This window comes from Manis pentadactyla, chromosome 9, assembly GCF_030020395.1.
Source record: "Manis pentadactyla isolate mManPen7 chromosome 9, mManPen7.hap1, whole genome shotgun sequence".
In the NCBI taxonomy this organism is placed as follows: Eukaryota; Metazoa; Chordata; class Mammalia; order Pholidota; family Manidae; genus Manis; species Manis pentadactyla.
Genome location: NC_080027.1, coordinates 42,407,595 through 42,433,098, shown reverse-complemented (window position 1 = coordinate 42,433,098; position 25,504 = coordinate 42,407,595). Strand labels below are relative to the sequence as shown.

Below are 25,504 nucleotides of genomic sequence, written 5' to 3'. Positions count from 1 at the left end.
ACCTAAGTGTCCATCAGTAGATAAATGGATAAAGAAGATGTGGTACATATACACAATGGAATATTATTTAGTCATAAGAAGAAAACAAATCCTACCATTTGCAACAACATAGATGGAGCTAGAGGGTATTATGCTCAGTGAAATAAGCCAGGCAGAGAAAGACAAATATCAAATGATTTCACTCATCTGTGGAGTGTAAGAACAAAGCAAAAACTGAAGGAACAAAACAGCAGCAGACTCACAGAACCCAAAAATGGATTAACAGTTACCAAAGGGAAAGGGATTGGGAGCATGGGTAGGAAGGGAGGGATTAAGAGGGAAAAAGGAGCATTACGATTAGCATGTATAACATAGGGGGGGAGCCACGGGGAAGGCAGTATAACACAGAGAAAACAAGTAGTAATTCTATAGCATCTTACTATGCTGATGGACAGTGACTGTAATGGGGTGTACGTGGTGGGGACTTGATAATAGGGGGAGTCTAGTAACCATAATGTTGTTCATGTAATTGTACATTAATGATAGCAAAATAAAATAATAATAATAATAATAATGGATACCAGAAAGCAGTGGGTTGACATGTTCAATGTGCTAAGAAGAAAAAATGGCCAACCAAGAATCTTATATTCAGCAAAACTATCTTTTGAAAGTGAAGGCAGAATAAAGACATTTCCAGATAAACCAATGCAGAAAGTTCATTGCAAACTGACACGCCTTACAAAAAATACTAAAGGAGTTTTTTAGTCTAGTAAATGTACCCAGATAGTAATTTGAGTCCACATGAAAAAATAAATCTCTTCCTTTTTAAATAGATTCAGTCATTCACTCAACAATATTTAATGAGTTACCAACATTGAGCCAGGCACTTTCTAGGTACCAGGGATTTAGCAGTGAACAAAACAAATCCCTTACCCATATGGACCTTATATTCTACACAATAAACTACAAAATAATCAATGATCAAGTGATAGAATCCAGAAGGTAATTAGTCCTTAAAAATAAACTAATAGAAAACAAACAAAAACAAAAAGACATTATATATAATGAGGATCTGTACCCCACAACTCTATGAGAATTAGGGTAGAGTTGCAGATTTCATTATTAAATAGGGTAATCTGGGAAAGGTCTCATTGATAAGGAGAAGTCTGAGAAAAGGCAAAGTATTAGGGAATGTGAAGGAGTTATCAAAGGGGAAGACTATTCCAGTCAAAGGTAAGAACCAGAACCAAGGCCCTAAAGCAGGAACAAGGAGGAGTGTTTGAGGAACAGCAAAGCAAGGAGTATAGCTGGAGTAAAAGATGGAGGACATCTGTGGCTGGAAGACAGATGAAGGAGAGAAGATCATAATAAGTAGGAGCCAGATCACATAAAACCTCGCTGATTCTTGTGTGACTTCAGCTTTTACACTATGTGAAAAAATGGAGCTATTACAGGGTTTTAAGCAAAAATTATCTGGTTTTCATCTCTTTCTTAAAGCTCTCTGGCTGCTACACTGAGGACAGACTGTAGACATGGTGACTTATTAAGAGACTATTAAGCCTGTAGTGGAGCACTGGTAAGAAATAATTAGATTTTGGACATATTTTGAAGATAGAACCCACTGGATTTACCAATGGATGTGGGGTGTGAGAAGAATTATGGATAATTCAAAGTATTTTTTTGGCACAGGCAACTGAAACAATGGAGTTGCCTTCAACTAAGATGAGGAAGAATTGTGGGTAGAGCAGGTTTTGGAAAAGGTGACATTTAGAATCTAATTTGGGGCATGTTAAGCTTCAGTTGCCTTTCAAATTCTTAGAAGAAAATACAAGGGTAAATTGCCATGATCTTGAATCTGGCAATGGATTTTTAGAAGTGAAATCAAAAGCATGAACAGCAACAACAAAAAAAAATAGATAGACTGGACTTCATAAAAATTAAAAACTTTTGTGCTTCAAAGGACACTATCAAGAAAGTGAAAAGTCAACCTACAGAATGGTATAAAATATTTGCAAATGATATATCTGATAAGGGGCTTTTATCTAGAACATATAAAGAACATTAGGAACTCAATAGTAATAAGACAAGTAGCCCAGTTAGAAAATGTACAAAAGATATGAATTAAACATTTCTCCAAAGAAGATACACAAATGGTCAATAAGGACATGAAAAGATATTTGACATCATTAGTCTCAGGGAAATGCAAATCAAAGCATAATGAGATATAGTTATAACTTTTTTTTAAAAAATCAGATAATAACAAATGTTGGTGAGGATATGGAGAAATCAGAACCCTTATTCACTGCTGGCATGAATGTACCATGGTTCAGTCACTTAGAAAACAGTCTGGAAATTCATCAAATAGGTAAACACAGAGATACCACTCAACCCAGCAACTGCACCCCTAGGTATATACAAGAGACATAAAAATATATGTCCACAAAAACTTGTATATGTCTGTAACAGCACTATCCGTAAGAGCCAAAAGGTGGGAGTAACCCTAATGTCCATCAACTGATAAATGAATAAGCAAAATGCAGTGTGTACACACAGTCATATTATTCAGCCATAAAAAGGAATGAAGTTCTCATACTTGCTACAACATGGATGAACCATGTAAATGTTATGCTAGATGAAATAAGCCAACCACAAAGGACCACATACTATGTGACTCCATTTATATGAAATGTCCAGAATAGGCAAATCTATAGAGACAGAAAGTAAATTAGTCATTGCTTAGGGATGGGGAGAACAAAATGGATGGTGGATAATAGCTAATGTATATGGGGTTTCTCCTGAAGGAGACAGAAATGTTCTAAAATTGACTGTGGCAATGGTTACAGATATCTGTGAATATACTAATAATCACTGAATAGTACACTTTAAATGGGTAAATTATATAGTATGTGAACTATATCTTAATAAAGCTGTTCTAAAAAAAACTTGAGGATTAGACCAGGGGCCAGGCAAATTTTTTCTGTAAAGGAGCAGACAGTAAATATTTTAGGCTTGGTGGACCATATATCTTTGTTACAACTAACTGTTCTTTTATGAAAGCAGCCACACACAATATGTAAATAAATTAAAGTGACTCAGTGCCAATAAAACTTTATTTGCAGGTTGCAGGCAGTGAAATTTGAATTTTCATATAAATTTCACATGTCACAAAATTCTTCCTTGAAGTTTTTCCCCAAGCTATTTAAAACTACAGTAGCTATTCTTAGTTTGCTAACTGTACAAAAAACAGGAAGGGGGTCATGGTTTGCTGACTCCTGGACTAAGTGCACCTAATTCTCCCTCCATTATGACTTCAAGTATTAAGGAAATCTCTCTCCCTTACAATCTCCATGAACAAGAGTCAACTTTGATTCCCCATTCAGTTTTTCCCCTAGGCTACCATCCCTATGCGTGGCTTTCTTTCCAAGATGCTGGGAAATACAAATTTGGTCAAGCACTCAACAGCAGGAAAACCTCCTGGCCCTAGTTCCCAAAATAGAGCACCAAGTTCTACCAACTTGGTGAAGGAGATGAGGGCTCACCATGTGTTCCTTATAAATGCCACTCCCCTTTGGGCAGTGAAGGTGTAGAGGGAAAGGCTTGGGAACAGAGAATATGAGAGAGTAAGACAAACCCATGCCCCTCTCTAAGAACCTTCTAGCTCCTAACCTTCTGGGAGACATCAAGTATAGCAGTGTCAAGAGAACAGTTTCTTCATCTATAATAGAGATACCAGTACTATACATCTTCAGTGGTTGGCATGGGGCTCAAATAAGGTAATAGAGGTAAAGAATGCTTTGTAAACCATAATGTTTTGTGAAAATAGAATCTAACAACTCTAAGAGGGAGAATTAGGCTTCTATGTTAGTGAACAATACCCAAAAAAAGGCCCTTAAAAACAAAATCTCCTATTAGAGTATCATAGTACCACAAGAGAAGGCAGATGAGAGCAGTGAAGACATCAGGGGTTCTGGAAGCCTGTATAAGAGGCACTTATTCATTCACATGCCCAACCAGCATTTACTAGCAGTGACTATGTAACATCCTGTACTGGGATCTGATGACAGAAATTAATCAAACTACCTAGGTGAGACATTATAGAGAGGACAGTCTTCCCTTGAAGGCAAGAACCACTGTTCTATGTGGAGGAAAGGGCTATGGCTGAGTCACAAAGACAGAGCCCAGAGAGTCTCTCCAATGCTCCTAACCCCACACTGTTTTACCCCTCACAGAGTTTTCCAGTCTGAGATAATCAGGCAACCTGCTCACCTCCCAGAGACAGCAGGCTTGTAAGGTGACATATAGGAAAAAAACCTCATAGATAACAGACTTGAATCCCATCTTTGCCACTTTCTATGTCATCTTAAGCCTGTAAACCGCAGACTACCTCACAGTTATAATGCAGAGAAAATGAGACCATTTAAGGCAGTCCTTCACAGTACCCATTTCAGAAGGTGCTTCATAAATGGCTGACTATTCTGAAGCTGGGTCCCTTGGCAAGAAGGCTTATATTGTGGAGAATGGTATATCCTGAGTGAACCAGTTCTGACTCCCAACCCTTCCAATCTCAGCTCCTCCTCCTCAAGACATGGGATAGTTATATGAAAAAGGGTATGGTTCTCACCCAGTCAGCACCATGTTGCTGAGATACATGCCTGCCTGACCTGGCTGGGAGGGCCTGATACTGCTGGACACTGAGGGGAAAGAGAAGAAGCTGGATAACAACTACTGCTGAAATTTTCATACAGCATAAAGGATTCTTTAAACTCATTATCTATTTGAGCTTCACACCAGTCATCAAAGGTATATATTACTGGTGTCCCTATCTTATAGATGAAGAAACTATTCTTTAGACACCTGCCTACTTTATGTCTTCCAAATTTGCCATACTTTTTGCCATTTACCTTTACTTACCAAGTTCCTCTTTCCTGGAATCCTCCTTCTTCTTTCTCATGAGTAAATCCTGCTTATCTTTAAACAACCAAGTTCTAGTTTCACTAGCTCTGCAAAGCCTGCTCCTGACATACCTTCCATCAGAATTAGAGCCATCTGTGTTTACAATCTTTTCAGCTCATTATCTTTAGGATAAAATCCAAGATCCTCAACATGGCAAGGATCTGGCAATGCCTGCCTTTCCCACCTCATCTCCAATCTCTCCATCCCTGCCTAACCCGCTATTACAGTCTAAGCTCAAGTTAAAAGAACCACTAACTCACAGATCCCTAAGAACATCACACTCATTCCTCCACTTGATACCTCCTCACCTCTGTCCCCAGGTTCTCTCCTACTTAATTCCCAAAGTTCATCCCAGGCATCGCCTCTTCTGGGTAGTCTTTCCTGTCATCATAGGATGGGTTAAATTCCCTCTTCTCCACCTCCAGAGCATGAAGTGCCATCTCTTACCACAATGCCTATTAGGATTGAACATGTATGTCTTGCTGCCTCACTAATATGTGAGCTCTTTGTAGGTAGAAAATTTGTCTTCTTTATTAGTCTTTACATATCCGTCATCTAGCACAGAGAAGACACTAAATATGTTTGGAGAAAGAAGAGAGGAAAAGAGAATGACGTGGGAGAGGACACAAGAATAAGGGGAGGATCATTGATCCTCAAATGAGTCAGATATTGTATTGGAAACCAATTGTTTCTATGTCATGAAGCACACTGACTGATTCATGTGCAGACACAGACATGGACAGAGAGACTTGCATAAATACACGTACAGTCAGACGAACACAAACAGCAATTAGATCTGAAGGCAAACAGGGCCCTGGGAGCCAGCCACTGCCTCCTCCTTAGATGAAATATTCAGAAGCTTAATACCCACAGCAGGGCTCTTCTGTCTGCTGACTTGACTGTTTCTGGCTGTTAGGTGACCCTTGCCTACCACTTTGTAGAGCCCAGATACTGCCTGGACTAAGAGTATCTTTGAGTTCCTCATTACACTTCTGGCTCTGCTTTCACCTCTAAGTCCTGCATACTGTCCTGTAGCCTAACCTTTTGTTCCTAACCTTTTCTTTGATCCTCAACTTGGACTAAAGCCTAATGGGCTTTCTCTCAGATCCTACTTCCTTGGCTCAGTGTTCCTCCCTCCTCCACTCCTTGACACACACACACATGCATTTAAACACAGGAAGACACATACAAATACAGAAAAGCACAAAATGATGTATACACACATACAAGAAAACAAACACAAAGGCACATATACACATACACACATACTCAAAGAAGCCTTACAAGTATAACTAATCCCAGTCATCAACAGGATTGCCATGCAGAATAGACAAAGCACACTCACCAATAAAGAGGTGAGGAAGGAAAACAACAGTCTTCTTAGTGAGAAAGAATCTCTCTGTCTGTTACACTAACCACCGTCTGGGATTTCCTGGAAACACCAGTGGTGCCATCTGGGAGAGCTGCTGCTTCATCCTGTATCTGGCTAAGGCACTGGGACAGATTGCAGACTCTGCCTGCCTACTCCTCTGGTGTGTAGCTCAACTTGTCTAGCAACTCAGTGCTGGCTGACAATGTGTGTTCTTCTGCTACACCAACACGTTAGGTTACCTCACTTTCTCATATTGAAGCTCCCAGTCCCCAGTGCGTACTACCATTTCAGCTCTGAAAATGTGCTATTGTCATTGCCAATTTACATATCTGCCTCTCTCACTAGGCTGAGGGCTTGAGGGTAAAGAATATCTTATTTTCATCTCAACTTTACAGATGAGGAAAGTAAGTATCCAAATTAGTTGGCCTTACAGATAGAACATTACAAATCTTAGATTTGAATGCAGGTCAGACTTCAAAGCTCATGCTTAGACATTTAAGAAGCCAGTGTCCAAATACTTTATTCTAAGAAACCCACAAAAGTTAGGACTGAATGCATGATCAAGGCCACAGAACTTGGAACCAGTGGGGGTTACTGTAAGCTGACTATGAGCCACTCCTGGTACATGAATGCTACAGCCCACCCTATAATCAACTATTTACAAGGAAAAATAGGGTCAGGTCATTTCCTTAGCTAATGAGCAAGTGTCACCTGAAGAACGATGTCATTCATGATATCACTCATCTCTGTTCTATCCAAAGGGCCTAAGCAGACTTCAACCTGTGCTTTGCCTGGATTAAGAGCATGGGGTCAGAATGTTCCACCAGGCAAGAGATAAAGTAGGGACTGCACCAGGACATAGACAGGGAGCTAGAAGGCAAAAAAAGCAGAGAGGTGCCTCCAAACTATAGCAGTCCTATAGGTCAAAGAAGAATTACTACAACAGAAATTATACACAGAGATTATTTGAATAATTGTTTGCCATTCTTTCTTTCCTGCCCTACTTTTCATGTAGTAAATCTAAGCACACAAACACATGCACACAAAGGCAACAAAACCTCCAGGCTGTCAAAGCTGTTCAAAGAGGAAGCAAGGAAAATCTATGTTCAGTATGCGGCCCAGGGACTAAAGGGGAGAGGTCTGCTCCCCAGGGTCCATTGTAGAAGCAGCAGTGGAGATCTGACAGAGGACCTGAGCATAAGGTGAATCCAGGGAAAAAAACAAGGGCTACTTAGCCAGCTACCTTTCACATCTCCCCTCATGGAGCTCCATGTGGTAAGGGCCAAGGATGTGATTCAGGTCCATGGCATGCAGGTGAGAGGGAATTACCACCTGGGTTCACCCATACTGTTCTTGCCATCTTAGCTTCCCCAGAAGTGACAGCTACAAAAAAGAAAACAGAGGGGGGGAGGGAGGGAGGGAAAAAGAATGAAGGAATTCTCCCAAAGAGAACATTCCAGGGCTCTTCAGCCTGTTGTCCTCAAAAGCCACCTATTCTGGCCCAGAAACAGAGGCAACCTAGCTGTCTAACCAGCAACCTAGTCAGCTAACCAGCAATCTGCTTCCAGAAACCATGGTACTTCAGGCTGGAAGCACTCCTGCATATCTATCAAAGTTAGGAGAGGGGGAAAGGGAGATAGAAATCAACATGGTTTCCAAGTATTTTCTTTTTTCTTTCATTTATTGAAGTATAGTTGATATACATTATTATATTGGTTTCAAAAACACAATTACCTACATTACTAAATGCCCACCCCAATAAGCATAGTTACTGTCAACATAGAAAGATATTAGTATTATTGACTATATTCTCTATGCTGTACTTTCATCCCTATGGCTAATTTATATTATAATTGAGATTTTGTGCCTCTCTATCTCCTTCACCTACTTCACCTACCCACCCCAATCCCTCCCCTGTAGTAATCACCAGTCTCTTTTCTGTGTCTTCAAGTTTATAGAGCCCTAGGGATTTCTAACAGGTTGGGCTACAGAAAGGCAAGTGGGAGGTGATCTCTACTCTAACCGAAGTAGTGACACTTTTGTTTTTTTAACATCTTTAGTGAGACAGAATTCACATACCAATTCGGTGTACAACTCAAGAGTTTTTAGCATATTCACAGAGGTGTGCAACTATCACAGGTTTAGAATATTTTCATCAGCCTGATGCAGAGTGTGTTGCAATAACTCCAAAAATGGTTAACTATGAGCTAACTCAGTCTTAGTTTCCTTATTTGTAATATGGAAAAATTAGTATCTACCCACAGGTTTCTTGCACAGAGAGAGTGTATTTAAGAGCACCAGCACAGGCCTAGCACACTGTAGCAGTGGGAGGAGTAGAAAGCAAGGCTATTGTGAACTAAACCACAGGCTTGGTACTTTCTGCATGGGATTTCACCTCATCTCTGTCATAATCCTTCAAGGTAGGGATTATTGTTCCCATTTGACAGTGAGGAAAAAAGTACTCACAGAGTTTTAAGAAATTTTGCAAGGTCATACAACTAATATTTGGTGAAAGTACCCTCATCTTTCTTCCTCCAAAGTGTTTTGCTCAGTGCATACTTTTACTTAGTCATACAGATTTTCAGCAATCTCGGTGTCTTTTTTTTTCTTCTCTTCATCTATGTCCCTCTTATATCCATTCTTCTCTAAATCTTTCTTATCATTTTAACGACAATGATTTTTACCTCCATCCAGATTCTGCATATGATTCCTAGCACAGAGGAAAGGGATAAGGAAGGAGTCACAGAGATCAGACATACACATCATACACTAATATGTCAGGATCCAAGACCCTAACAACATAGAAATAGCCCACCACTGACTCAGCTGATATCCTATCCAGGAACTCACAAGTCCAAAGCACCCTGTCCCCTACCACTGACCAGCCAACTCTATGAAACCATGACGAATAACAAGACCTGGCTCATGCCGCCCACAGGCACTCACAGTCCATCAGCACAGACAAGGACAGGCCCAGCTAATTACAGTGCAGAGCATAGCAGTAAGCCAAAGGAGAGAGTCATTTCAAGTACTCCAGAGCATGGGAAAAGGATTACTTCCCATTCTAGGGAAACAAAACAAGATTTCTTGGAGGAAATATTTAATCTAGGCTAGTAGTTCTCAACCAGGAGCAATTCCGTCCTCCAGGGTAACTAACAATCAACAATAGGGACTTTTGGTTGTCACAACTTGTGGGGTGGTGGGGTGGGGGTGGAAGTTTGCTCCTGGCCCCCAGTATATAGGGGCCAGGGATGCTGCCAAACATCCTACAACGCACGAGAGGAGTTCCCACAGCAAAGGGTCATCCACCCAACATTGCTCCCCTCCAATAAGGGGCTAACATCCAAAATACATGAACAACTCACGTGCCTCAACACCCAAAAAACAACTTACCTGATTAAAAAATGGGTGGAGGACCTGAAAAGACACTTCTTCAAAGAAGTAGTACAGATGGCCAACAGGTCAGTGAAAAGATGCTCCACATCACTAATCATCAGGGAAAAGCAAATCAAAACCACAATGAGATACCACCTCACACCTGTCAGAATTGTCACTATCCATTAGACAGGGACAACAAATGCTGGCAAGGATGTGGAGAAAGGGAAACCCTCCTACACTGTGGGTGGAAGTGTAAATTGGTGCAACTGTTGTGGAAAGCAGTATGGAGGTTCCTTAAAAAAACTAAAAATTGAAGTACCATTTGAGAATGTAGTAACCACAATGTTTTTCATGTGAAACCTTCAGAAGAGTGTATATCAATGACACCTTAATTTAAAAAAGGGGGGGAAGGATTCAAAAAAAAAAAAAGAAAGAAAGAAAGAAATACCATTTGATCCAGGAATTCCACTTCTAGGAATTTACCCAAAGAAAACAAAATCCCTGATTCAAAACATATGCATCCCTATGTTTATCGCAGCACTATTTACAATAGCCAAGATATGGAAGCAACCTAAGTGTCCATCAGTAGATGAATGGATAAAGAAGATGTGGTACATATACACAATGGAATATTACTCAGCCATAAAAAGAAAACAAATCCTACCATTTGCAACAACATGGATGGACCTAGAGGGTATTATGTTTAGTGAAGTAAGCCAGGCAGAGAAAGACAAGTACCAAATGTGTTCACTAATTTGTGGAGTATAAAAACAAAACAAAACTGAAGGAACAAAATAGCAGCAAACTCACAGACATCAAGAAGGGACTCATGGTTACCAAAGGGGAGGGGTTGGATGAGTGGGGAGGGAGAAGGGGATAAAGGGGCACTAGAATTCACAATCACAATATAGGTAGGTCGTGGGAAAGGCAGTACAGCACAGAGCTAACAAGTAAACGACTCTATAACATCTTACTATGCTGATAGACAGGGATCACAGTAGAGGGGGTAAGGACTTGATAATATGGGTGAATGCTGAACCAGTGTTTTGTGTGTGTGAAACCATCATAAGATTGTATATCAATGATACCTTAATAAAAAAAATCATCTAACCCAAAATGTCAATAATGCTAAGGTTGATAAATCCTGATCTAGGCCTTGGTGGACAAGTGAAATTTTTACGGGCAAAAATGGAAGGCAGAGAAATGCCAGAATAAGGATTTATCTGGAGTAAAGGCATAGTGATGGGATATAGAGAGCATGTTTGAGGTGGCCATAGTACAGTATGAGGGAATACAGTGTAATTTGAACCAGTCCAGTGAGCTAAAGTCAGGTTGTGGGAGCACTGAAGGGCAGGGAAGAGTTTAGATTAATTTAGCAAGTAAAGGTAAGACACTCCCTTACAGTTTCAAGTTCAGTTCCATCAGCCCTGATTCCACCTGGTGCCAGATTCCATCCTTCCCCACTTCTCACAGCCTCCCAGGACCTACCTAGCATGACTCTTCGGGGATAATGAGAAAAAGCAGAAAACAAGTCAACTTCTACCCTGTTGGAGTCCAGCAGATCTGATGACAGTACTATAATATGGCTTTGTTGTTCAAAATCCTCTAGCCTGCCGTAAAGGTAGGGGAAAATTAGAAGTTCTCACCTAGACCATTTCTACAGTATGCAGGCATAGGCAGGAGGCTGGGTGAACTGCCAGAGAAGTTACAGCCCCTAGAAATTCATGGCTCTGCTCTATCATGCCCCTTTTCTTGGATCAGAAAGACGGAAGCACCTCCTGCAGACTCCTGGCCCTAGTCAGGCCAGCCAAGCTGCTGGGTGTGGCTTCCACAACTGAGTGCCCTGGTGCCTTCGGATGAAGGGAGAGCTTATCTCGAATTCTTATTACACAGGCCAGCCCTCACTATCTGTACCATCACATGGACGGAAGAAAAACTGTGGATTTAGCACCCTACCATGTGACGGCTATTTGCATATATTAAATTCTTACAACAACCCTGCAAAGAGTTACCCTCCTCAAATAGCTAAATAATTGAGGCTCAGAGAGGCAAAGTTATTTGCCTATTTGTCACATAGCCAGTAAGTGGCAAAGTCGAGTTTTGAACCACAGGCCTGTCTACATCAAAGCGTATGCTCTTTCTGATAACAATAACAAAAACTAACTTTTATTGAGCCTCTTCTATGCATTATATGCATTATCTCATTTAATCTTCACAACAACTTCATGAGATGCCTACTATTATTGCTCTACTTCTAATGAAGAAACCGAGGCTGAAAGGGATTAAAGTAACCTCCAAGTTTCCACAGCTGGTAAAGCAGAGCCAGGTTTAAACTTAGGTCTGTGTGATTCCAGAGCACAAGCTTTTAACCCTGTGCGATACTTCTACACCAGACACCACAGATATTAACACAAGTGTAAGTAGTAGATTTTGCAGCTTTCCCAGGCTTATACTGCTCCGTACCCATACCCACACCACAAAATGTGTGATCACACTCTCATTCAAGATTCCAATCTCGGCCTGACACCATGCTGCTCCAGTAATATTTGTCAATCATTCCACAGTGAATTAAACACCTATTCTGTCCTGGGGGGTCTGCTGGGCATTGGGGAAACAAAGACAAATGAACCAGATAAAGTTGGTCCCTGCCCTGAAGAGTCTCACAGTTTGGTGAAGAAATACATCAGTCAGGCAAACATTAAAATACAACTGCCTATAATAATTTAGATGCACGTAACTTTCCTGGAAATACAGAGTAAACAAAAAGGAGAAAGAAAAGCATTCACTGGCTTAGAACCTCTCCCCCCCTGTTTTGAGAGAAATCTTCTGCATCCGTGGATGTTTTATTGCCCTTGTATAGCTTGGATTAACACATAGTCTACAGGCACACACCTGATCATCTACATTTGCTCTCTTACAACACTAAACTAAGTTTTCTACCTTTATCTTACATCTACCTACCACTTCAGAATTTTATTAAAAATAATAATAATAATAATAATAAAGGGAGAAATGTGGGATCCACATATAAATCAAGTATAAAAATCAAACGAATATTCATATTTGACCTGATTGTTTATAGTTCATAATGCGTGATCAAAACTGAAAGTTTCTGTGATGACTGCCCTTGCACTGTTCACCATGTATGAACTTATTCACTATGTAAGAATTTGTTCACCATGTAAGAACTTGTTCGCTATATTTTAGAAGATTGGAGACTGTTGAGAATTAGGCTTGGGGTTGATTAATGATTGTGCATTGGGTCCCCTATACAGAATTTTATTGTTGTTAACAACCATTTGACCAATAAATATAAGATATGCCTTCTCAAAAAAAAAAAAAAGAAAGAAAGAAAAGCATTCACTGAGCTTGAATTGTGTGTCAGGTACTATGGTAAGCACTTTTTTCTTAACATATGATTAAATTAACTTTTTTTATAATGGGGGTGGGACTATGAATTTTAATTCATATTTAGATTCTTGTAACCACCCCACAATCCAGACATAGGGTAGTTCTATTACCCAAAAACATTCTCTCATGCTGGCCCTTTGTAATCAAACCCTCCCTATGCTCCTAACCCCTGGTAACCACTGATCTATCTCCGCCCCTGTAGTTTTGTTTTCCAGAATGTCATGTAGATGGAATCATATAATATGTAACTTTTGGAGACTGGTTTCTTTCACTGGGTATAACACCTTTGAAATCCACCTATGCTGTGTGTGTGCACAGAGTTCATTTCTCTTTATTGCTAGTAGTTTTCCATATTTTGTTTATCCATTCACACACTGAAGGACATCTGATTTGTGTCCAATTTTTGTAGATTATAAATAAAGCTGCTATGAACATTTGTGTACAGGCTTTAGTATGAATATAAATTTTCATTTATCTAGAGGGGTAAATATTCGGAAATGCTAAACATCTAGAAATGCTGGGCCACATAGTAAATTAAGTTTAACTTTAGTTCTAGTGGCTCTTCCTCTTCATCTGCCACTTACTATTGTCCATTTTTTAATTTTAACCATTCTAATAGATGTGTAGTGGTATTTCACTGTGGTTTTAATTTGTATTTCCCTAATGGCTAGTCAAATTGAGCATCTCTTCATATGTTTATTTGCCATCTATATATCTTCTTTGATGAAGTGTCTGTTTAAATCATTTCCCATTTTTTTACTGAGTTGTTTCTATTGTTGAGCTTTGAGAGTTCTTCATTTATGCCAGGAACTTTTAACATCACTTTTCTCACTTAAGCCTGACAATAACCCTAAGGATAGGAATCATTAATCACCATTTTACCCTGAGAAAACCAAAGGAGAAGTCACTACATTACTATAATTTGATCACAGTTCTACCTAATTTCAGAGTTTACTTATCACTTAATCCTCTGTGACATACAGACCAAGAGAATGCAACCTCTATAAAAGCAGGGATCTTATCTGTCTTGTTTACTATGGAATCCATAGCCTTACAATAGTGCCTGGCACATAACTGGTATTCAATAAGAATTTGTTTAATTGCTGAATAAATGCTCTTGATTTTCCAGGTAGGCTCCACAGAAGAAAATAACACTGCTCTCAGAGTCTGGTCCAGTCAAGGGGGCACTGGTTCTAGGCCCACTTTTGTCTGCCCACCTCAGACTGTCAGGAAGCCTGACAGTTACCATCCCACTGCAGTAAGTCCTTTGCTAACAGGGCAATGTCTCAACAGAACACAGGTCATGAATTCCCACACTGCCAGCCAGGTTGATAGAACTCCCCACCAGCTTTGCAAGAAGGGCACCATCACCAATAGTGCCATCTTGTTCATCGGAAAGGCCCACAGTCCATAGCCTCTGCTCTCTAGGACAGAAGCAAGCAATGCTTGATGGCACTTGAGCAGCCAAACCGACTGACCCAGACACAAATGATTTTGTATTTTCTACAAAATGCCTGCTGAGTCTCAGTTTACCGTAAGTCTAATTTCATAGCTCACTGCAAAACAGACATAGCAATTACAAGTGAGAATGAATCAGAGAGACAGGAGAACTATAAGAAGAAACGACAACAATGCCTACAGGAATCTAGATACTGAAGTAATAGTGCAAGAGGCCCTGAAGACACACTTTGAATTATCCAAAGAAAGTTAACACTCTGTTTACAATAATCTGTTGGAGGAAAGACTTACTTCAAAAATGGCCAAAACTTTAAAAGATCTAGAACTGAGGTTATAGTTATCTGAAAAATTTACTGATAGGAGGCCAAATAAATGAATCCTTAATAGAATATCCCTTCCAATTTCTACTTGAGTCATCAGCAATGCTTTAAATGGGTCATAAAAATCTCAGGTCCTTGATGGCCAGCACAGAGTTTCACCTCTGGTACCTAAACGTCCATTATCCAATACTCTAAGCTGAGATTTCCACCTAACTTTCTAGTCAGATCCTCAACTCCATGGTTATCTCATATGTGTTTAGACTGACTTAAGCACACATACTTTGCTACCATTACTTTCTCTTTCAAAGACAGTAGCTTTAGATTGATCAGGAAAAGCCAGACTAGCAAAGAGGCCCGAGAGTGCACAGACAGTGCTTGAAGCCAAGGAAGGCAGAAGCTATGCTGAAAAAGAGCAGCTTACTGCCCACACAGAGAAAAGCAGGGTGACAGCTTTTGTGTTATTTTAGAACAGTTTGTGCTGATGAGCTTTTGTTGTGGTAACATTCTTCTTTTAAAAGAACATTTTCTTCCTCCCCTCTTGATGAAGCAATTCAGCAGGAAGTAAAAAAAGGAGGAGGAGCATGTGACAAAGATATCCAGGAATCTGTGGATCTTGGATTGTAACACCTTCTTAACTGTCATGCCACCCATCCCCCCAGTCCTCTGGTCAGGCCCTCAGAGAGAGACCAGAAAACCTCGAGGCCTCATTCACCACAAAGAACGTGGCTCTATTCCCAGCATAGATGCATAGAATTTGGGTTCTTTGAGACTAAGAACAACAAATGCGGGCGAGGATGTGGAGAAAGGGGTACTCTCTCACACTGCTGGTGGGAATGTAAGCTAGTTCAACCATTGTGGAAAGCAATATGGAGGTTCCTCAAAAACCTAAAAATAGAAATACCATTTGACCCAGGAATTCCATTCCTAGGAATTTACCCAAAGAAAACAACTTCTCAGATTCAAAAATACATATGCACCCCTATGTTCATTGCAGCACTATTTACAATAGCCAAGATATGGAAGCAACCTAAGTGTCCATCAGTAGATGAATGGATAAAGAAGATGTGGTACATATATACAATGGAATACTATTCAGCCATAAGAAACAAATCCTACCATTTACAACAACATGGATGGAGCTGGAGGATATTATACTCAGTGAAATAAGCCAGGTGGAGAAGGACAAGTACCAATGATTTTCCGCATTTGTGGAGTATAACAACAAAGCAAAACTAAAGGAACAAAATAGCAGCAGACTCAGAGACTCCAAGAAGGAACTAGTGGTTACCAAAGGGGAGGGGTGGGGGAAGGTGGGTGGGGAGGGAGGGAGAAGGGGATTGAGGAGTATTATGATTGGCACACGTGATGTGGGGGGGATCATGGGGAAGACAGTGTAGCACAGGGAAGGCAAATAGTGACTTTGTGGGATCTCACTACACTGATGGACAGTGACTACAGTGGGGTTTGGGGGGGTACTCAATAATATGGGTGAATGTAGTAACCACATTGTTTTTCATGTGAAACCTTCATAAGAGTGTATATCAATAATACCTTAATTAAAAAATGTAATATGAAATAAAATAAATTAAAAAAAAAAAAAAGAATTTGGGTTCTTTGAGGGCCAGTGACACTTCTGGATGTGACCAAAAGTTCAGATACTTTCATCCTGGTTGTCATCCTTGCTAATTGCCAGGCTCCACAAGTACACATCTCTTCACCTGGTTGCTTGGGCCCCACTTTCCTTCCAGGTTTTTGTCCTGCAGTTTTCACTATAGTCACTCTGTCTAACCAAACTGATCCACCATGCTTCTTACTATCTCCTTATCTGGGCTCACAATGGTCCCCTACTACTCAGGTTGTCCCATCCCTATCCAAGTTTCTGCTTTTTCTTCAGGAAGTCTATTTTTCTCCTTTTCTAGATTTCTTAGACATTATCTAGTTCAAACTAATACAAGGATCCGCTCTGCTGGCCAATCAGTGGAGTGCTGTATTCTGTTTGCCATCTTCTGTATCAGGGAGTTAACTACCTACCTACCAAGGACCTCTTCTGTGATGAGATAATGCTGTTGATAATTCTTCATTCTAAAAGAATACACCTATATTTTACTTCCCCCACATTGGTCCTGGTTCTACCCTCAGAATAAGAGAAACAATACAGCAGTGGTTAACAGCAGGAACTTTGAAATCAGATCTGTGCTCATATTCAATGTGTCCTTAAACAAAATGCTTAACCTTCCCAAGGCTCCAGTCCTTGATAATAATACCAATAAGGCTGTTTAGAAAGCTGTAAGAGTATGCAAAGAGCTTAACATTATGCCTGGCATAGAGTAAGAATTCAATAAATGATAGCTAGTGCTACAGTTTTCACTGTTATCATCACTGTTATTTAAGTCTAATTCTTCCACTGCTAACGTATTTTAAGATAGAAATTATATTACCTGAATCTTTTCCCAACTAAAGTTTCTTCACTAGACTATAAATTATATGAGGACAGATGCATCTTCTCCTATTTATTGCCACATCCTCATGTCTACAAAAATGCCTGGCACATACATAATAAATGCTTATAAATACTGAATTGTACTGAATGCTCTCCATTTCATAGTTTCCATACTCTTCTTCAATCATGTTACTCCTTTCTGTACAGGCTTTCACTGTTCCAAAAGCTTCTGACAATATGAGATCCAAAACTGAGCTCAAAACTTAAAAGTGGGCCAACAAGCAGGGAAAAGAGACTAGGCTTACCTCCTACCCCCTGATATACACCATATCTCTATTAAAGATTTGGCATAACTTGGCAGCTTCACCGAACTGCTGGCTCAGGCTAAGCTTGAAGTCAACTAAAACCTTTAAATCTTTCACACAGGATGACTTTGTAGTCTGGGCTCTGTGGAACTGAAGCTGTAGTAATGCCAAAAGGTGAAACAATAACAGAGCTTTTTCCATCTAGAGATTCCATTTGCTCTTACTCTCTGGACCACTCAATTAGCTCCCAGCAACTGCAGCCTGGAATTCAAAATGATCTTTCCAGGAACATGCTTTGTCCTCCCAAAGACAGTACAAGCTCCAAGATCTGACTGTCTTGCCTTCTCTCCCATATGCGAGCACAGAGTAAGAACAGACTGAAGCCCTCCAGCTACAGCAGGATTACAATAAGGCTTCAGGGAAACCGTAGAGACCAACCTCGGGGCTCCCTCACCCTCTCAAACAGCACAGCTCAGTGTTGTGCTTCCAGCTGGTAGGCAGATGGGAGCCAGTTCAGGCACAGACACAAACATAAGGCCTGCACTCTGGCAGGCTGGCTCCTAGAGGGCCGCTCTGCTGAGAATCACCTTCTCTGATTGGGATTAGTTCCAAGAGAACAAGGCAATATCAAGAACATCTCTCCATGGGGAAGAATCTGTCTAGACAGCTTTCAGGGACTGTCCACACAGGAAGGGAGGACAGCCCCAAGCAGGGAGAGAGGGCTCACCTCATCACTTTCTTCCACATCCACATCACCATTGGCATCATCATCCATCAGCTTGTGGATGCTGCGGACTGCGTCAAAGCTGAGCTTCTCATCCTCACTGTGGCACAGAGGCTTGTCAATCCGGCAAAACTCTGTACAGGAAAAACAAGAGACAATATTACTGGGGGCTGCCACCCAGCCTCTATTACCCACCTGTCTCAGTGTCCTTAGCTTCTAGCACCTGATCTTCCTGTAGCCACTTAACTGGCTACTTACACAGTGAGAACAGTGTTTCATCAAGCCTTTAACTGTCTTCCCAAGGATATGCTGAGATTCTCTCATTTAGGGACAATGTTTTATTATCCTAATAGTTCCCCAGCAGGGAAATCAAGCATAGGACAAGGAATACACTAGGATCTAGAAAAAGAGCATGAATAGGTAACTCACAAGAAAAAAATACAAATGAGAAAAAATATAAATAGACAATGAACACAGGAAAAAGTTTAGACTCACTGATAACCAAAAAAATACATATTCAAATGAATTTCATTTTAATTAGTCAATAGATTGAATACAATCTTTCTAGAAACAGGGAAACAGCCCATTTTTCCAATGTCAGAATAATAAGTATTTTCCTTTTTGCTTTCCTTTTTACTGGTACATTTAATGCCAGCCACAGGCTAACTGGAGAAACCTTCACATCTTGTGCCTTCCCACAAACAGTTACATTCAGCAAATTAGCTATTAGACATCTAAGGTCCCAAGCTCATGTGATATGGGAGATCTGGAGTGTAGCCTTCTCTACAGTCATGCAGCAATAAAACCAGTATAAGGGGCTAGGCCACCCTACTCTTTTAAAACCTGAAAAACACCTAGCCTGACTCATGTACACAGCAGGAGCCTAGAATCTAGTCTTTGCTCTACCATGTGACTCTAAGGAGATAACTTCCCTTCTCCAGGCTTCAAGTTCACTTTTTGAAAAAGACATTTTAACTAAGTTTCTAGTATTTCTTCCAATCTCTAGAGTCTAAAATTCCTCTTTCCTTCTGCCCCTGATCTTGATAACCACTTCATAGGCAAAATACTCTTCAGATTACCCCCAAAAAAGATAGAAGACAGACCCTGACTTCTCAGATAATAGAAGAAGCTGTTACAGAAGAGAAAGCAAGAACAGGATTAAAAAAGGCTGTGAAGCCTTCCAGAAGATGTTGATGAAAGACCTGAAACATTCTAATCCATTTAATCATTCACTTGTCTGCTGGCCAGAGGCAGGGATAGGACAAGTCACCTCTATGTCACTCACTAGTTGCTCAAATCCTTTCCAAAATGAGGGAGAGGTGTAAATTTTCTAAGTGTCCCAGATGTGAGTCAATAAAAATACATTGCTCTCATGCCCCCATCTTGGCTCCACAAAAAAAAAAAAAAAAAAAAAAAAAAAAAATTGTATGTTGAAGCTCACAGATATTAACTGATAGAAACAAGGTCACCAGCAGCTGAAAAGCCATAGCAAGAGCCCAGGTCTGCTGATGCCCAGGCCAGCCCTTCACCTGAATGCCTTTATGCCAAGGTCACCAGAAAACTTTAGGTTGGTTTCATCTTCTGGAAGCCACAGATGGTAATAATGCTGATAAAAAGCACACTGAAGAAATGGTTTTATAAAAGAAAAAAAGCAAAATGAATAGTATGCATACAAAATAAATATCTCCATGTAACCTGATGTTATTCCTAATTTGTCCTGCCAAGTTGGAATGGGATGTAGAGGGCAGGGTAGAGGGGTGGTGGGTACTCTTTGTCACTAGTGAGTGACAAAGAGTAGAATGTAGCCAAAGATTAAGGCATTGTTTCTCAACTTCCTCGCCAACAAGAGTTCTTGGCATGATTGTGTTGTTCATGGACTGCTATCCGTGAATTACCCATCCAAAAAAAAAAATTGCAGTAAGTAATGAGTAGTTCGTAGATTACGCATATAGCACTGTGATAGCATAGCCAACATAATGCTTTCCTTCCCTCTTCCTACTTTTGTTTTACTCAAAAACACATATAATTGCCTATCAGAGCTTTCTGATCAGCATACAAAGTGCCCATTTAAACAACATTTATTTAGGGCTCTTTGTATTTCAGGCTCTGTAATCAGCACAGGGCATAAAGACATGAATCAGATCTCATCTTTGCTCTCAATGAGTCAATTATAAAAGTAGGGAAAGCAGGCAATTAAAACACTGTGTTGTTAAATGCCATGACAGAAAGAATCAAGATTACTCTAGGGATCAGAAACCTTTTTCTATAAAAGGCCAGACAATACAGTCATCTCTGTTGTAACTACTTAACTCTGTCACTGAGCACAAAAGCAGCCATGGACAAAACATAAGTGAATGAGTTTAGCTGTGTTCCAATAAAATTTTATTTACAAAAGCAGGTAATGGGCTTGACTTGGCCCCTCTGCCATAGTTTGCTGACCTCTGTCCTAGAAGGCCATAGGTAGCATACCTGAACCACACTGGATTGGCATATTTCTGACCCAAAGTGAAGAGATCCAATCTTTTCATTACCTATACACACACACAGGTGTATTCTAAGTAAAGCACAACTTTTAATAGGCTTTTATAATAATGGAAATAGTTTACCAAGCTCTAGGGATTGAGGGCTTTCAGCTTCCACAGGCCTGAGGTCAGCCCCTTTCTCCAAAGCCTAGGATAGGTCCAAGAAGTCTGGACTTCAAACCCCAGGCTCTGGTTTGTAATTTGTTCAGACAGACAGGTAACCTTTCTGCTGGCATCATCTGGCAAAGAGATGGATGAAAGGGATTGAGGATAAAGGTGTATAAAATCTTAATGCCCCATATGGCCATAGAATCCTGTCCATAAAAAAATATGTCAGCCAAAATTCACAAATAACTCCAAACATGTCCTAGGCTGTCTTTCTTTCTTGAGACCTCTTCTACCTTCTCGTATACATTCCAGTCTGTCAAGGCTTCCCAGAGCCATCTGGAAATACCTTAGAAGATCCACCCAATTAATAACACATTATTATTACAATGAAAGAGATCTGGACTTAGAGTCAGAACACATGTTAAAAATCCCAGCTTCATCAGTTATAGTGATACAGATACAAATATGATTTTGGACAAGTTAACTTCCCTGAACCTCCAGCATCTCATTTGCAAAATGAATATAATTATCTTGTTGCATAGGGTTTCTGTGAGAATTAAGTAAGACCACATTTGCTAAAATCCCTAGCATAGGGCCTGCATAAAGCTCACAATCAATCATTTGTAGTCTTCTACTGATTTTACCTACTAATTGCTTTTGTACCATTAGTGCAAATGTACACACAGTAAAAAAAAAAAAAAAAAAGCAAATGGTATCTTAACATTATTATTAAAGCAGCTTCCCCCAAAAAGATCTTGGTGACACCCAATGGTCTACAGACCACATATTGTTAACCACTGGCAGACAAAACCACAAAGTCCTTTTCCTCATGTACAAATTTCCTCTCCTTTCTCCAGGCAGAGCTAGTCATTTATTGTTCTATGCTCCAAAGCACTTTGTATATAACTCTGTTATATTAATTCTCATGCTCTGAGTTGTTTGCATGCCACATCCTGAAAAGGGCAAGGTCTAAGTTTGACTCACTCTATCCCCCAGGGCCTAGTATAGCACTATCACTAACATCCACCCTGTCAAGTATGAAATCAGTAAGTGCGAACTGAATGAATGAATGTATGAATGAATGGATTCACGACAAACTGCCTCTCTCCAAAAATCAAGTGAATTCTTGGGTACAACCCACCAATCCCCACCACAAACAACCACCATTCTCTGCCTCTTCTCTCCTAGCCACTTTAATTTCACATCATTAAACAGTAATTCATCCCCCAGAGAACATATATCTATAGTCATGCAAGCAGAGCACTGCATTTGAGCCTGACAGTGGACTGTCTGATGTGAGACACAAGCCCAAACAGAAAGAAGTGAGAGAAACAGCAGTCAAGGAAGAAGGTAGAGATAAGGGGTAGAGAAGGCCACTGGTCAGTCTGTTCTCAGTACCTGGTTGGAACCTGAGGCAAATCTAGAAATTGCTAAATTTTACCAGCAGAGGCCTCTTCTATGAGAATAATTTTTCCTGCTTCACTCCCCACTGCATAGCCAAGACTGGATGGGATCAGTATCCACCTTCACCCTTAGAAAGGATTCAGAAGACTGTAAGACTGAGAGCACTAGCCCTAGGAAGACTTTCAGATTCAACCAAGGGCCATGAGGTTCCTGAGAGATAAAATGACATGGAACCTAGTATGAGAACAGGTATGGGTGGTGAGGGCAAGGAAATGGCAGGGAAAACCTGCTAGACAAAAAGGTAAAGGGCTGAGAAGCAAAACTGATATGAGACCTGGAACTGGCAAGAAAGGTCGTCCCTGGAATACAGCACATGGTAAACCTAGCTGCAGAACAAAGAGGAGTCAGATCCCTGGGCTGAGTAAAATGCAGCCTACTTAGGGATGCTGCTGCCCCTTTAGAACATCATGTCCTCATACCCAAGGAGAGGTCCAGCTCCTCTCAGGAGGGGTCAGGAATTTAGAAGAGCCTTATCTTCTGGACAAAGCTGGCACAGGTTTCAGCTATCCAAGCAGTGCTAACACGAAAGACTCCTCAATCTTCCCCCCAGCAAGGGCATATTAAAAAATAACCCATACAACATCAGGAGTAAACCTAAAGGTAAGCTGGACCTGGGTGATTATGATATATCAATGTAGGTTCAACCTCAGCAAAAAAAATATACCAGTCTGGTGGGTAATGTTAATAATGGGGTAAGCTATGCATGTGTTGAGGCAGGTGATATGTAGGAGATCTCTTTACATCCCTCGCAATTTTGTGGTAAACCTAAACTGCTCTGAAAAAATAAAAGTCTAAAAAAAAGCATAACTTACAATGTGTGTATAATCAGTAGATATTTTTCAATTCATTAGCATGCTTTTAAAAATATATGTTGATTATAATATCACATATATTTTTCCTCTAACCTGTGATTGGACTATTCCAGTAACAATTTTTTAAATTTATAATGAACTATAATTAAAGAAAGTCCTTAGTGGAAAATAAATAAATAAATAGATAAATATATAATCCATTAAACATTAACTATATAACCTTCGGTATGCAAAATAATGAGCTATACCTCTAAGTTCCACCAGCATTTCTGACTTTGTACTTCTTATGGTCTTTACCTCTGTAAACTTAGAACTCCAGTTATTTGAGGATATCGGAGGGCAGAGCTCATGTATTTTTCATTTTTTCATAGTGACCTACTACTACAATGAATATTTATTCATTGATTTGTTTATTATCTATCTCCCTCCAATAGAAGTAAGTTCACAAGAGTAGAAACTTGTTTTGCTCACTGCAGTGGCCTCAGGGACTCCTATAGTGCCGGGCACATAGTAGATATTCAACATAGATTTGCTGAATAAATCTTTCTTCTTCCCTAAGGTGCAAAGCAGGTTTCTTCTCTTGACTTTTAAATGTTGGCTTAGGCTCACATTATACATCTCCAAAGCATGCCATATTTTTCATTTATAACACTTCTCACAATTGTAATTACTTGTGTGATTATTTGCTTAATGTCTGTCCTTTTCATTAAACTGTAAGCTCCATAGTGGCAGGACCATGGCTGTCTTCTTCATGGCTGAATCCTAGTTTCTGGCCAACACATAGTACCTAGCCAAGTCCCTAGCACAACAGCTGGGCTTCCATGCACATTTGTTGAATGAACAAATGAATACCCAGGAGAACTTTGTGCATGAAGAAGCAAATTCAGATTTCAACAAACATATTCCTTACCCAAAAAAGTGCTAGAATGAGCACAGTACATGAATCACAAAGACACAAAGTATAATATGGTGAGGGGCAAGAGACCAGAACAGCGAGAGATACCACAGTCTGGACAACAGGTAGAAGACAGGAGGAGTAGAAGGGAGGACAACCCAGGCACATCAAGCATAAGAGCAAGGAGCACAGCCTCACACACAGTTTGGTTTATTAAGGATTCAAAGTCAAAGGGTACTTTTTACCAATCTTGCCAAAGCTCCTGGCACAGAATGGGAGTAATGGATGGTGGGATCCCTACTGTACTCAGGTTCTAAATGGCAGAGTTAGAAGGGCTTTGGAAGTCATCAAGAGCCACTGATCACTTTATGCCGGAGGAGACTGAGGCCATGAAATGGGATTGTTTTGCTCTAGGTTGACTGGCAAAGTAGTGGCAGAACCAGATCAGAAGCCTCACCAACCTCCTGTACCACGTCCTGAGGCAAGGCTATGGTTGGGAGATGCAGATGAGACTGCGCAAGATGCTCCCTAGAACTACTAACTCTTCTCTCCAAGGCCCACAAATAGGGGTTGTTTCCGTCAGGTTTTTGTCTATTAAAGGCAAACACAGACATCCCAGCTGGGCTTGTGTTATCTCCCGCACACGGTAAATACAACTCCCTAGTTTTGCCTTAACTTCTTCAGTGTCCAGCACTAGACAGAGACCCCTTCCTCATTAGGACTTAGAGAAGGAATGCTGAGTCCCTGATACCCTCTGCTGGGAGGAGCAAAAGGAGCAAAAGAATATGCTTCTGTTTAAGTGTATGAAGCCTAATCATCTGCTAGAAGAGATGAAGAAATCTTCAGCCTTCTCTCCTCTCAACCACCCCTTTCATGTCCCATTTCTACCTCCTTCCTCCTCTCAGTATTCTTTTCTTCAAACTTTAATCTCACAAGAAGCCTCCTTCCATAAGAAGGTGGCTAACCCCTAAATTTAGTCCCCACCAAGCAAGCCATGACCTCAACAACCTGGACTTCTTCTACAGGAGTCTTCTAGCTGTTCTGACTCCCTGTACCTACTTCTAGGTCTCCTGCAGGGCTTTGGACTCTTGTCCATTTGCTTAATAGCCTATTTGCCTGCCCTTTTATTTCTATAACCTTTCTGACTGAATTAAAAGTGCCTGTCTCCCAGTTCAGTGTTCACACGCTGCCATTTCAACATTTATAAATTACTCCCAAACAGCTATGTACTAAACATTGAACTAGCTGGCTGGATTAGCCAAAGGCACTGAGAATACATACAGAAGTAAGACACACTTCTCTGGCCTCCAGTGTTCCCTCCACCCCGACATACTCTCCAATTTTTAAAATCTATACTGAATTG

General features: G+C 40.4%; 1 protein-coding gene across 4 annotated transcripts in view; it reads right to left on the bottom strand.

The window, feature by feature from the left end:
- STIM1 (stromal interaction molecule 1) overlaps positions 1-25,504 on the bottom strand; it is a 189,102-nt gene that overhangs the window by 78,858 nt on the left and 84,740 nt on the right. For all 4 annotated transcript variants that reach the window (XM_036904196.2, XM_036904197.2, XM_036904199.2 and 1 more), the window contains exon 2: positions 18,344-18,474. In XM_036904196.2, coding sequence (XP_036760091.1) covers positions 18,344-18,474 — 131 coding nt within the window. The remainder of the gene's footprint in view (positions 1-18,343; positions 18,475-25,504) is intronic.